The sequence below is a fragment of the Lepisosteus platostomus genome, chromosome 15 (genome assembly GCF_059453375.1).
Source record: "Lepisosteus platostomus isolate fLepPlt1 chromosome 15, fLepPlt1.hap1, whole genome shotgun sequence".
NCBI classification, from domain to species: Eukaryota; Metazoa; Chordata; class Actinopteri; order Semionotiformes; family Lepisosteidae; genus Lepisosteus; species Lepisosteus platostomus.
The window spans coordinates 18562252-18576451 of record NC_142625.1 but is presented as its reverse complement, the minus strand read 5'-3'; the positions used below and the strand labels follow the sequence as shown (position 1 = coordinate 18576451).

General features: G+C 41.6%; 1 protein-coding gene across 1 annotated transcript in view; it reads right to left on the bottom strand.

Annotated features, from left to right (window-relative positions):
- The window catches only part of LOC148648133 (brefeldin A-inhibited guanine nucleotide-exchange protein 2-like), a 44494-nt gene that overhangs the window by 7947 nt on the left and 22347 nt on the right, over window positions 1–14200 (bottom strand). Inside the window, exons 21-36 of the mRNA XM_088607420.1 lie at window positions 13909–14067; window positions 13325–13472; window positions 12725–12821; window positions 11892–11932; window positions 11119–11288; window positions 10435–10586; window positions 9484–9656; window positions 8090–8250; window positions 7367–7497; window positions 6930–7059; window positions 6206–6341; window positions 5101–5239; window positions 4790–4844; window positions 4210–4324; window positions 2268–2407; window positions 697–865 (exon numbers count right to left, since the gene is read on the bottom strand). Coding sequence (XP_088463546.1) covers window positions 697–865; window positions 2268–2407; window positions 4210–4324; window positions 4790–4844; window positions 5101–5239; window positions 6206–6341; window positions 6930–7059; window positions 7367–7497; window positions 8090–8250; window positions 9484–9656; window positions 10435–10586; window positions 11119–11288; window positions 11892–11932; window positions 12725–12821; window positions 13325–13472; window positions 13909–14067 — 2116 coding nt within the window. The remainder of the gene's footprint in view (window positions 1–696; window positions 866–2267; window positions 2408–4209; window positions 4325–4789; window positions 4845–5100; window positions 5240–6205; window positions 6342–6929; window positions 7060–7366; window positions 7498–8089; window positions 8251–9483; window positions 9657–10434; window positions 10587–11118; window positions 11289–11891; window positions 11933–12724; window positions 12822–13324; window positions 13473–13908; window positions 14068–14200) is intronic.

The window sequence follows — 14200 nt, the reverse complement described above, 5'->3', positions numbered from 1 at the left end:
GTGAATTGGATTAAGCTGTTAGAAAATGGATGGATGGACTCAGCCGCTGTCCCACTCAGGAGATATGTGCAGCTCCAACTTACCCACCCACAAATACATTTGCCTTCGGACAAACGTTGTACTGCAAAGCACCTGGCAGTAGAAGAAGCTGAGCAACACTCACCGCATTTAATCTGCTATCCGCCATTAATTAAAATCCTACACAGCATTCAATGACTCACATCTGTAATCATGTCCTCAGTACAAAATATTTCTATGTGTTTTGTTTTTCTATTTTTTGTATAGTTTTAATAGTTTTGTTTTCTGAAAACATGACTCACTCAATAAAGGAAAACAGTACCTGGCCCTAAAAGGAGAAAAGGTAGGACCACAGTTATTTACATCACTGAGATCTATCGATGGAACTGCTTCAGCTCCATGTGATGAACTTACACCTAGGGCTTGACAGAATGAGATGGAAAAACGCGCACAGAGTGCCATATACAAACTCTGTGATGGGTTCTGTAAAGTCCAATCACTACAGGCACCCACGAATACAAGTCAAATAATCCTGAAGGATAACTCTTCTTCTAGGGCCAAAGGCAGGATTTACAGAGCTCTTTGAAACCCGCTGGGCGAATGGGCTGGAGTTGAAGCTGAAGTCCGATGCAGACATTATGCTGCACAGATAGGCTTCCACCAATTTCAATCTCCCACCTGCTCTCCAAAGAGCAGTCCTCTGCTCGTTGTTGGAGTTGAACGCCTTGGCGAAAGAATGGGATTCCAGCAGGCAGTCCAGCAGCTTGAAGAGGTGCAGAGAGGACATGTATCTGTACATCCCCTGGCTTCCCACCTCCTCCGGAGCTCCCTCATCCAGAGCATCCCTCTGAAACACAGAGCCAGCCGCCGGGATCACTAGGGCACGGCGATACAGTCCCAGACACAGGCACAGGCACCCTCCAGGTCAAACAGTCTCGGGTGTGCAAGTTTGCCTATGGAGCTGTGATATTTCTGTAGGAGACTTCAAAGCTCACTGAACACCGAACTGTCCTTGTGAGTGGCTTAGTAAAGTATCCAGGCAAACCAGCCAAGCAAATGTTTACAAAGGCTGTTTCATAAAGAATTTCTCACTTGTCTTTTCCAGTACAGTGCTGTCTAGATTTGCATCTGTATATAAATGGGAGCAAATATAAATCTGGCACTTTAATAATCATTTTAAAATGGACAAAACATATCGCTCACATGTCTTGCTTATAACTGGAATTTGATTGTTTGAAATTTGTAAGACTTCCCATAATAAATTAACGTTTGGTCTCTTACTCTTGATTTTCAACTCTATATTTTGGGGTCCATTCCATTTGAATAACTTTAATCAGTACTTATTGAACCCTTTTGTTTACCTACAGTATTTGCTTAATTACATTTTTTTTCAGTTATTAATGAGTTTGAGACTGCGTAGAAAATGAGGACTTGAATGCTTTGCTTCAAAACAGACCGCTATTATATTATTTCAAATACCAAAAGTCAAATTTTGCAGTTACATTTTAATTAGTAACTGTTGAAGACCTAAAAACATGATCTGACTTCTTACCAAATAATTAAATTAAATATTAAGATCAGGGCTGGAAGAAACAAAACCACAGAACCTGTAAGGACTGGGACTGACTGTCTAACCTGACGTTAAGAAGAATGTTCTGAATGACAGGACAAAAACAGACTAAAAAAGACCCAAATCAAAATAATTCTAATCCCTTTTGTTATTTATTGATTAATCATATAGTGCTTTTTGTCCCAAAGGATTCCGAAATTGAAAAAGATTGGAGATGACCACTTCATCCAGCACTGAGGGGTAGCAGTCACCTGAGGAACATGCTACATCAGGTGGAGAAGTGCGAGGTTTCCTAGCTTAGCACACTAAGTGAATGAAGTGGTAAACTCAGATAGGCAAGAGAAAGAGGTCCCATGAATGCAGTCAGGACACTGGGTTTAACTGTTACAAACAGGGCCACAGGACCTTTAATGAGTAAGGAGTCGGGATCTCGGCTTAACACCCCATCCGCACCTCCTACACCCCAGTGCACCAGTCTCCATGATGGCACTGGGGTGGACACTGCTGTTGTGCTATTAAGGGTTAAACAAGGCAGAGGAGCTTAGAGTTGCTCAGATGAAAAGAAGACACATGGGATGTTAGGGATGAGGAAATCCTGAAGCACAGGAGCTCAGGGCCACACTGAAACATTTCTGAGAAAGTGCCCGTCCCTCTACCGCAGAGCCGCCCCCTCCTTCACCTGAGCAGCAGTCATGTTGTCCGCATCCTCCTTCTTGCTGGTGGCCGGGTAGAAGACGATGTTGTCAATCGTCTGAATGAGCTCCAGCTGCACCACACACTTGATGAGCAGCCAAGCAAACAGCTTCTGGTCTGCTATTTCTAGCAGATATGAAAAGAAAAGTCATCAGCTGTATAAACGTGGACTGCAGGCCCGTAAGACCTCAAACACGGCACACCTTTAGAACAGTCCTCTAGTCTAACTGGATTAGAATCAGATCATGGAGTTAACACTTTACATCATCCATGCTAATTAATTTGTATTATATGTAACAGAAGTTAGACTTGTTGTTCTGTGACTACCTATTAGCGGTTGGGCGCTACATTTGGAAATGTTCACTCAAATTACTCATGTACTGACTTGATGAAGAAATTCTGTTCATGGTCTATAAATGAGATTCATCATTTACTCCAATACAATTGACAGTTCATCTAAACCTGAATGCTGATTTAATGCAAGAGGTCCTAGTACACGTGATACTACCATTTGTTCCATTCTGATATCATTTATAAGAGAACTAAGTCTTTCCTAAACATGATTTTTTTTCCCTTGGTCAAGAAAAAGAAATTAAACCATTCATCTAACAGATTAGGAATTTCCCTTTTATCTTCCAAATGATAATGGTAAAGAGACTTTACTACTTCCTTTACTGTTCTTTAACTGTTGTACTACTAAAAAACTTTTTCCATCTCCCTATTGGTCTAATTCGTTTTTTGACCTGTATTTGCAAATCTTTGTAGTGTTTGTCTTTAACTGGATCTGCTTTTAATTTATGGGATTTATTTCCTTCAGTTCCTAACCTGAACTCTTATTATATTATTCAATTGATTCAATTAATCACTTTGACAGAACATGGATTCTAGTTTCCATTTAACTCAATCCGCACTTTCACGTTTTGTGTTTTTCACAGATATAAAAAACGTATAAAAAGAACGACGCACTCCAAACTTGACTATCAAGTACCAGGGACCTGCAGATGCCAGAACCCACAATGGCAATAGACATACAGGAGACTTTATTCAATGTTTTTCCAAGACTAACCATCAACAAGACTGTCATTGTAAATCTTGTGACTGCTACAAAATCGCAACAACCACTATCACTGTGCTAGCCCTTAATATGCCAAAGAAACACAACTAATTATACCCATGTGAGAATGTACACAGAAACTGTCACTAATGATATAATTCATACATTGACACCCAGTGTGCCTTTTTACAACAGCTAGAAAACAAACGTTAGTATCAGGCTGGGCGCTACTGTAATCCCTTCATCCTCATGTCCCAACCTGCCACAATAAGGCACAGAGCTGATATATACACTAACATTTATTTTCCAACAACACTGTGTGCATATTTCTGATTATGAACTCAAGGTGAAAGAGTCAGATATAGATCCCCCCACTAAGGGAATATTCTAAGCTACCGCTACAAAAGTGAAACAATTGCTCGCATGCGATGCATTCATTAAAAGTCTGGTAGCATGCACACCAGTGGTCAATAAAAACTCACAAGAAGAGCACAGTTAACATTTCTTCATAAAATACTGCATAAAGGCAATGCACTCTACAGTGGCAGTCTTGTGTGAGGAAATAGCAAATGGCTGCACGAAATGTGGATTTTAAGTATTGAAATTCAAGAAAAAAATACCTTGGTTATTTGGAGAAAAGGCTGCATATTAGGTTAGTATTGACAGTAAAGGAATAAAACAAGAGCTATGAGGTAGGTCAACAGCCTGATAACAATAGAATTATTATTATTAAAATTGCTGTAAAACGTGGTTTCATATTTCGTTGCATTGCACAATCCATGCTTCTCCTTGAAGGCTGGACCTTTTCGGAACAAAATCTGCTATTTTAAAAGATGCAAAAAAAAAGGGAAAGACAAACCCCCAAACAACTTACTAGCATAGGATTTTCCTTTCCAGGTCTCATCACTGGCATTGGACATTTGGCTCTGACCTCTATCAGAAAGATTCCTTTCGTAGCTGCTTTGAGAATGAGAGTCCACTTCCACATCCTTCAATATTAAACACTTTTATTATTGAATAATAAAAGCAGTACAACTTCATGAGCACTGACCTAGAAACTCAAAGCACTGCACAACAGCACACATGTAGCTTAAGTAAAAAGAAAAAATAAAGAAATCTAAAGAACGTCAAATGTTGAAAAGGAAAATGAAAGACTGGTCTTTAAGACAAGTTTTAAAAATGTTAGATGGTCAGACAGTCTCCTAATGGTTGAGGATGGTGAGCTCCACAGACAGAGCCTTCTACTGTGTAGCACCACAGTGATGCTGTAAGTCCACTGCGGGGAGTCTGGTCTTTAAACACTTAACGTGAGATTATGCTGAAGAACACTCATGCAAATAGTCTTGAAGATAACTGGGGGCTAGACCATTCAGTGTCCTCCATGTGAATCTTAAGGTCCACTCTTAACTTTCACAAGCAGACCTAATAAAAATGAATCGAATCTAATCACATACCATGTGTTTCTCTCCAGTGTCCTCTTCCTGGCTGGCAGGTCTCCACGTTAGCAAGCTAGACAGAGGAAATGACATGGCTGGATCAGAACTGGATTTGGCGATTGCCAGACCTACTGTACCTGTTTAAGTGTCGCACCTGTCATTTTAAATCTTAATAAAAGGGGAGAAGCTTTCAGTCTCACGTGTACAGCACAGCTTTTCTCATGCACTGTGTTTCCACAATAGGGGACCCTGGTGAGTCTCCCCAGCGGGCCCTGAGGAGCCCTTCAGGAGAACAGCTTTACAATATTAAGGCAGGGGCTGGCACTTACACATGGGGGCTGGTGTTGTGGAAGATGTCCAGCATACAGAGACAGGTGTGCTCCCAAACCTCTGGGCTGAACTTCTCCCCATTCAGAATGACCAGGTTCTCCAGGCAGTTTGTCCCCGATCGAGCCAACTGCTCGTTATCTGGAACAGAATCACATTTCAGGCTTCTAGTTCTCCACGTCTGCAATCACGCTTATTACAGAGGCTCACTGTTCCAGGAGATCCCTACACTGCGTTAATGATCTGAAAGCAAACACAGGTGTGTCTTCATGTGGGAAATACCGACCATGGTTTACTGGAAGAAGTTCCATTATCGCATTTCACTTGCTTACTTCACCTAGTCTGTGAGGATTTGAAATTTTATTTTGAATAGAATTTTAATGCTGTTAAATCTTTGACTTCATAAATTGCATGAGAATGAAAAATGTGTACACCTGGGTGTGAGATAAATATTAGATTTATTTAATTAGATGTATTTATTTTTCTGATTTAGGAAAATATTTTTTTTTAAATTAAAACCATAATTGAGGTGCTGTATGGAAAGCTCATAATTAAATGTCTTGTTTTCAGAGGGTAATGGCATTGTGGGTAATCCTTCATCTGGTTGCCAATTAATTTTAAAATTTCTACAGTGAGAAAACTGAAATTTAATCTGCTTTAATTTGGTTTGGAACATATGTCACAGACCGTAATTGGTCTGTTCTCTTTTTGAAAGTGAAAATATGTAGCATTAAACAGCTGAAGGGTGGAAAATGTAAATTAAGAATTTACAGTTTCATTTTCAAGATTTGTTTCTGATACACAACACCAGATTTTTACAAATGTACCGTGGTAAAACACTTCAGTTCCTCTTGGTAGTGTTGTGCACCGTTTTGTGGAGCATATGCTGTGTCATGCTGGTGAAACAAAGGCTAGTATTTCTGGTGTTAAAAGATTAATCTCAAATTCTAAAAAAAAAAAACTTCCACATATGGCTTTGATTTTGTTTTCAAGGGAAACTCTTTGACACTACGAAAGTGTCCGCATGTATTCTGGTGGCTGACAATTGTTAAAAATCTCAAAGCTTCTTCTTTTATCAAAGAAGAAATGCAATCCTGTATTACTCACCCTGTGAGACACACCACTGTATCTGTGTAAAAATATCTGGGAGCAGGACATCGCTTAGAGGGTCATAAAACTGAGTAAACACATCACAGATGGCATAAAGGGCGTGGTTGCATGTTGTAGTCATCCACTCAGTTTTCTGAAAACAGCAGGAAACATAACTTCAGCAGCATGTTGGTTTGTTTCTTTGAACGGACACATCGGGGCAAGTAATTCCCCAGATGATTCTTATAATAGTTCATTATGATAACTTGAAAAGAAATTAAAAAAAATACAGAAATGGGGCTAATCCATCATGCTTTGAAGCTGAAAGAAAGCATCTGACTGCACCGCCACAATTTGTACAGTAACCAATTCTTGAAGTCATATTTCTTTACCAATGCAAATAATTCCCACATAAGAGTACTGTACAAACAAGAACGACTTGAAAGTATCTCTTTATCTACCCTCTAGCTTGTAAGACAGATAATTTTGGTTACAGATAAACCAGATGACACCATGCCCAAATACCAACTAGTAACTAGGGCAGCGTCAATGAGAAAGAGTGGTTTAACATTCTTGAAAAGCAGGGTTTTATACTGTATACTACTCATCACATGTTATGCAGTAACTTTCATCATGCAGTCTGTGGGTTTCGAGCAAGGGAATACATTTTTTTGGTAAACCTTATATGCAAAAGGACCTGGGAACCTTGTTGCAGGTTATCTAGGAAGAGCGCATACAGTACCTCAGTCTGCTGCTCAGGAAGCTTCATGTTGTCAAAAATCCTGAACACGATCCTGAAGAGATCGTGCCACCAGTGCTTCTCGAAGGTGTGTCCGTAACTCTTCATGATCTCAAACATCACTGTCAGGCCCCTGTCCATGGCAGGTTGAGAGTACTTAACTATCTGAAGAACTGGAGTTGCAAACCACTTACCCACACATTTGGAAACATAAATAAGTTTAAGAAAATCTGGCATGTCTCACAGCACCAGATACTTCACACTCATGTATATTTTCTTAAAGAGTCCGCTAAACTGCAACAAACATGGCACTTGATCAAGAGGTTGAAAGTTTTTTTCCTACAAATGCCCCTCTTCCCAACAGGTATTTTTAGATGCCTTTTAATCTGTCCTCACAGAGTGTCCCACAAAGCCCAGGGGATCAGTTCTGAGGCTCTTACCGTGTTCGCACGTCCAGCTTGCAGCGGTTTATAATGCAGGACAGCTCAAAAAGAATGGGGAACCACCCTCGAACCCAAACCCGGTCCCCCGGGGCCACATTCATGTCGTCACTGGTGTATTCACGCAAGGCCTGGGAAGCATAAAACAAAATACCATTCCACTGGCACCAACCACCTTTTTATAGGAAAATAGTGGCCCATAGTGCTCTCTCCCAATTAGCTTTCACCCGTGATCTTTTAGGTCAAGTTTCACTGCTGATCCGCTGTCGATGAAGGACTGTGAAGATCTCTCATCCAATTATCTCAAAATAATTCGTCTTTTCAAATAGTCATGTGAAACTACAAGTTCCACAGGTAAAGTGAAGGCAAAGAACCGGGGCAGTTTTTGAGTTTTTGGGACGTGCTGTCATATAAATGGTGAGTATGTAAGCCTCCACCGTCACCAAAGCACAAGGTGTTACATTGAAGGCATCCACACCACCAAAACCACTTGAAAAAAAGTGGTTTCTTGAAATTTCCACCCCTCAGCAGTCACTGTAGCAGTTTTTCCTCATATGTAACGGTTCAAAAAAAAATTTCTAAACCTCTAGATAAGGCATCAAATAAAATCTTATCAGAAGATAAGAAATCAGAAAAGTTGGGAAAAACCTAGACAACAAAGCACTGCTGGTCAGTGCTCCCCCCATCAGCCGCTCAGACACTGAAACACCGGACGGCACTCACCTGCGGCCTCTCCGAAACGTATTTCGCACAGTGGCGAATGAGCCGTATGGCCTCCATGCTGGTGTCAGGGAAGGCCGCATTGCAAACAAACTCGGAAAGACACTTGACCGCGTCCTGGAATGAATCAATCGCTGCGGCAAAATGCTTCTGATAGGTGCTCACTGGAGGTGGGAAAAACAAGAGGGGACAGATGACGAGGAGGAGAGTCATCAATGTCTGAGGAAGCCACTGAAGAAATCCGAGTCTATTTTTCCTTTCATCCGTTTCCTAAAGCCTTTTAGCCCAATATAGGCTTGCTGTGGGCCAGAGCTGTATAGGCAGGCAAAGGAATGCACACTCACACATGCACAGGAAAACAATGTCTTTGGACTGTGGGATGAACCCAGAGCTCCAGGCATATTCCCATGTGGTCTTAGGGGAGAACACATAAACTCCACACAGAAGGCACTGAGCCATAAGCAAATTCAGTTCCCAAGATTGGTCAGGCAGCAACACTACGCCGTTGCACTGTCCTTTTTCTATTTGTTATGAAAATGTTGTATATTACCAATATTTTCTTTTCAACTTTTCATTATTCACAGGATTTATATCACACACATCTAGGAATCAACTGTTCCTGCAGTTTTTGTAACATGCATACACCATTTGTTTTATAATTTTAATTGTTTATGTGCTACTTATACTGATAGGAGCAACAAACAATCCAATTTCTGATATAAGGAGCTAAAAAGGCTGTAGTCTTCCAAAACCTTAACATTTGTTTTGAGCGTACCAACACAATAAACACAACTAAAGAAATGTTTTTATGACTCCCTTCCTCGTAGCTGTATACAGTACCTTCGCTTGATACAGATATTTTATGTTTTAGTTGTCTTTGTACAGCTGAAGCAGATTAATCTTCAGAAAATGATGGATGGAATTAAAACAGCTTGTGGCACTGCTGGTAAATGTGAAAAGCAGCTATCTCAATATGCGAGCAGGCTGAATTCTATGTGACTGCTGAAAGCATTTTGAAATTGTATTCATGTGTTTCTGACACTTTACATCCACACATTTCCATACAGCCCTTAAAGGCACTTGGGGTAATACAGCATTGCATTAGAAGTTCCTGTAGTAGGTGTTTGTGGGCATGGCAAAGCAACAGCAGTACTTTCCAGATTTCCCTCATGTAATGTTTAATGTAATACAGGAAACCGCAAGTTTAACAGAGTAAAGGGAGAAGGGCTGTCATGTCTGTTCAATCACAAATGACATTTTTTCAGCCAAAAACCACACTACGAGAAAATATATATATATACACTCTTTATATGCTTTCTGGATCTTTTGACTTATTCATTATTTTTATTTATTATTTTTTTAACAATTGCAATCGATGGCCGATGTGTGCGAATTACCGACAATGTGTCCAGTAGTCTGGAAGGCCAGCTCCACTATAGTCTCGTCGTGGTCAGAGGCAGCCTGGTGGAAGACGGAGAAGATGTTCTTCCACCCAGACCGGATATTGGCAGCCTGAGAATTGACCATCTGGGCGATGCACCTGATCACCATATCGCGGATCGTAGGAGACCTACAAGGCAACGTTACAACCTTCAAAATTCAGAATGGTTTTTTAAGGCAAGAATTAGAATGTCATCTTCTCACCAGAGACTGTCTTGAAGTGGACATTACACGTTTGTAAGTTATGAACAACTTCCAATTTCAAGTGAATGTTAAATTTACCGTATTGACACTATTCAGTAGTCCTTGGACAATACACACCAGTTAACAGTCACAATTCACTAGTCTACAGTCACTAGTGGTTTGAGTACACCAATACTACCGTACATGACAAAGACATTCTACAAAGAGTTGTGGCAAAGACACAGAGGATACTAGGATGTGATTTACCATCAATCAAAGATTTACACCATCATAAACAGCTAACTGCAATGCCCCAGAACTCAATGCCCCTCTGCACTATGCTCTTTTGATTTGGACTACCATGGTGTTCACTACCACAATTTTCTTCTTCCACGTATTGTTTGCTCTAGTTATTGAATGACTTTATGTACATATTATCACTATTCATTATGTACTGCTTTGTAATGTACTGTCTACATTACATAGTGTTGCCTGTTGTACTGCCTCATCCGTTGTGCTGTGCATGTCCTGAAAGATGGACACGAATAAGAACTCCAGTGTGCATATTCATATGGCAATACACTCCTCTGCAATTTGTCCTTCAATTGTCTGATCACCCTCTCTCAACAAGCAGATCAACAGTGCAAGGCAAAACGCGAGAACATAAAAAAAAGAAAACGTCAGACAGCACACACAGCACGCCGATATCCCCCGGCACCCTTCACCTGTTTTTCTTCATGATGTGCTCAAAGGGCCGGAGGAAGTCCTTTTGGAAGCGGAAGTTTGCCAGCTCTCCCTTTTCCAAGAACTTCATGGACAGTTGCCTCAGGGAGTCCACGGCGAAGATGGCCACATCCTCATTCGGGTTACAGCCAACCTCGGAGACAAATCAGAAGAGCACTAAAGACCGGCTGCGGAACCAGTAACCCCCCCCCATCGCTACAGGAGGACATCCGAAAGGTCACCAAGGAGAGGGGCCCGCGTGGCTCTTGTCACGATCAAGCAAATCATCTCGACTCTTTTGTCAACTGGCATGCATTACAGGATTCTTACAGACATGTCCATGAACAAAAGGGCTTGAGGCTCAGCGCAATACACAGTAATGCAAACAACTGGGTCACAGTGTGACAACTGGAGCATTGTGCTTCCAAGCACTCAAGAAGAGGCCTTAGTCAATGAACACCTGGTAAAAACCCTATGACAACATCTGTCCTGGAGGAGCACTACCATTAATCGATGGTTAATAAGATCAAATAAGATTTGTTTAGAAAATCCCAAGTTATAAGCAGGACACTTGGCCAGCAGGCAGCGTGGTGATGTTCCTTTCTGAATATTTTTCTGAATAGACTCACAAGGTCTTCAAGTCCACTGATAGCCCTCACATGCTGTCACTCACTCTGCCCACATACCTTATTAAAATGATCGCCGATGACCTGCCAGATCCTGGACCACTGCAGCCTGATGCGGTTCATGTTGTAGTACGAGATCTCCACAATCTTCTGCAGGCTGAACATGCGAGGGTGATGCGGGGAGGCCAGCTCGTCCATCGACACAGCGCACAGCCAGTGCACAAAATCAACTGCGGCACACACAGAACCGCCAGTCAGCGCGCGATCCTTAACAGGCTTGGACTACTTCACAGCTTTCGACTAGCCACCAGCAGCAAATTTCAAAATAAATTGCTTAATGCTGGCTTTCCATTTATCCCAATGAAGAAGTGACATCAAGGACAGTTTTTGAATTTGTGATGTGGAGGGCAGATTAATGTCTTAGCTTAATCCTGACCTCTTTACATTTACAAGACTCGCCATATTCTTTGGTCAAGAATGGTCAAATGACCTGTATCTCGGCTGTTTGACTTCAAACAGGCTCTGTGACCACATCCGCCAAATTCGGACATCTTCACTGGCTCCTTATTACAAACTTCAATTCAAAATCTGACTTTTAACTCTTAAAGCCCTACACAGCAAATCACTGCAATGCTTAGTGCCTCTCATTAATCCTGTACAAAGCAGGGCCGTACACTCTGCTGAGCACGCCTTAAGTAATATTTTCTTGTAGGTACAAGAGTCTCAGGGCACACTTTCAGCAGTCTTGCTCCACAACTCCGGAGCTCACTCCCTGCCTATATAAGAAATGTAAACGTTTACCTTTATTAAGAGTTCAATTGTAAAATACATACCAATTGCATTGCCATCGAGTCTCGTGGATCCGGTGAATATTCTTAAAGAGAAAACAATAAATCATGACTCTTTCCATAGGCAGTAAAGACTGTGTACCTACAGTATATCTAATACTTACACACACACAATGTACGTGTATAAAACATAAAGAAAAGTACAGAACTGCTATAATAGAGGGTTGATCTATCATCAGCTACAATATTTTGTGGTATTGATTCTGCTCATCATGGACATCTGCATGTTCATGTCCATGGACATGCACAGCAGCTCACTTCAGCTTCTGAACTGTGCTTTCTATCGATGTTTATGTACTCATCACTGCTTGTAAACCCATTATCCTGCCTGGAGTTTCACATTAGGCATGTCTGTTATCTTCAGCAATGGTCCAGAGGCATGTAGATCAACCATGTTTCATGTGAGGCCACTTTTATCAGCCTCTTTTCCTACAGCACAGCATGCTACTGCTACTGCTGTACAGGACTCCTATCCAGCATGCCACCCTCTAATATTTTGGTAGGGGTCTGCTTACTTTATATTGTACTGAGTGACTTTCTAAAATAACAGGTAGGTAGATAAGACTCACAAGGCACAGCCTATGTACACATACTGTATAATTCAGATTTATTGTGGCCTTCATATAATAAAACATGACACTGACCATTTCACATCTTGCCTGTTGTTTAGCACAGATATGAGCAAAGTTACAATATTATAGAATATTTTTCACTTCTGCTGCATCAGTATTGAAAGCTGAAATGAGCAAAACTGTTTTTATTACTTAAGTTTGATCAGATTCCTTGCTTTCATGTTTAAAGTTTTAAAACATCAATACCTGTCCACAGCCACAACTACACTCTGTGAGCTGGTCTCTCCTACTGACTCCTGAATACTGGCCATCTGCCTCTTATCCGGACCCCCGACAAGATTCCCTGGGGAAAAAGGGAAATTCCCACAATATTAAATGTCACTTACAAGATCACTAAAGTATACATTACCATGAGATGCTGCAATCATTTCAACAATGCGTAATATTGTTTTCACTGTCCACAACATAATGAGTTTTAAAACATATGTTACGGCTTGGGATTTAGCAAGTTAGAAACCCAGCGCAACTGCTGATTAAAGACGACGGATCTGTACGATGAGTGATCTCCAAGGCTGCTGTCTGTCCAACGCCACTCACAGCTGCAGGAAAACTTCCATTTATAGGTACTGCCAAAGGGTCGAAAAAGAGATGGCAGTTTCTCCCACAACCACTGATGACTAAATGTCAGTAGCCTGGTAGACACTCCCTTTCAACCAAATGCCAGCGCACTGAGACATATTCATCACTCTCTAACCCCTGATCAATAAGCGTTAAGCTAAGCTGGTACGAGCAGCCACTTAAGTGTAATATGAGAGGTTAACAAAGCCTGATGTTTTATGCTCCTACCTAAGCCCAAAGGCATGAACTCCTCTGAGCCCGATGGGAAGCCCTTGATGCTGGCCTCTCTCTCCCGCACCATGCCGGAGATGTAGCGGGTCTTGACGCCCGTCCCAATCAGCTGCGCCAGTTCCAGCTGGCTGATGCACCGCAGGATCTGCAGGCGAACCAGCATGAGAACCCACCAGCATGAGAACGCGGCTTCGGCTCGTTGTAGAAACACCAGCTCAGCCACACCCCGACGACTAACAGGAAGAAAAGCCCGTCCCGCTGAAGGAGGAGTATGAACAGGGTAGAATGTGCACTTGGCTTTTTATCCTCACTGGTAGCCAACTCATTCTACTACTAACATTTATTTTTGCAGTTTGTGAAAGGAGTCACATTACAAATAAATATTTCTACACTAATAGTCATATAAAAATCATAGTATGCAAAATCATAAAGGACTTGCTCCTAGGATAACAGAGTATATTGAGGAAGAGTAACACTATTCCCGATAGTTCTTCTTGCAGGTGGCACACAAGGTATTTTTCATCATTAAGCTAGGCTACGCCTGCAGGCAGTGGCGCGCAGCCCCTCCCCTCACCCCTCACCTCGTGCCAGGAGTTTCCCAGGTAGTTCCCGTCGGTGTGCGCCACAGTGATCAGCGTCTTGATGGTGTCGATGTTCTTCTGTTTCATCTCGGTGATGCTGGAGCTGGCCGTGAGCAGCGTAAAACGAGCCAGAGCCTGAACGTAGGCATCTCTCTCGAGCTGGACGTGCCCAAAAATACCACAAAAAAAAAAGAAACGACAGAATTATACATACTGTCAAGCACGAAGAAACAAAAAAAAAACATCGAAACGGTACAAGACGAAAACATTCACTGCATATTTTCAAATGCTT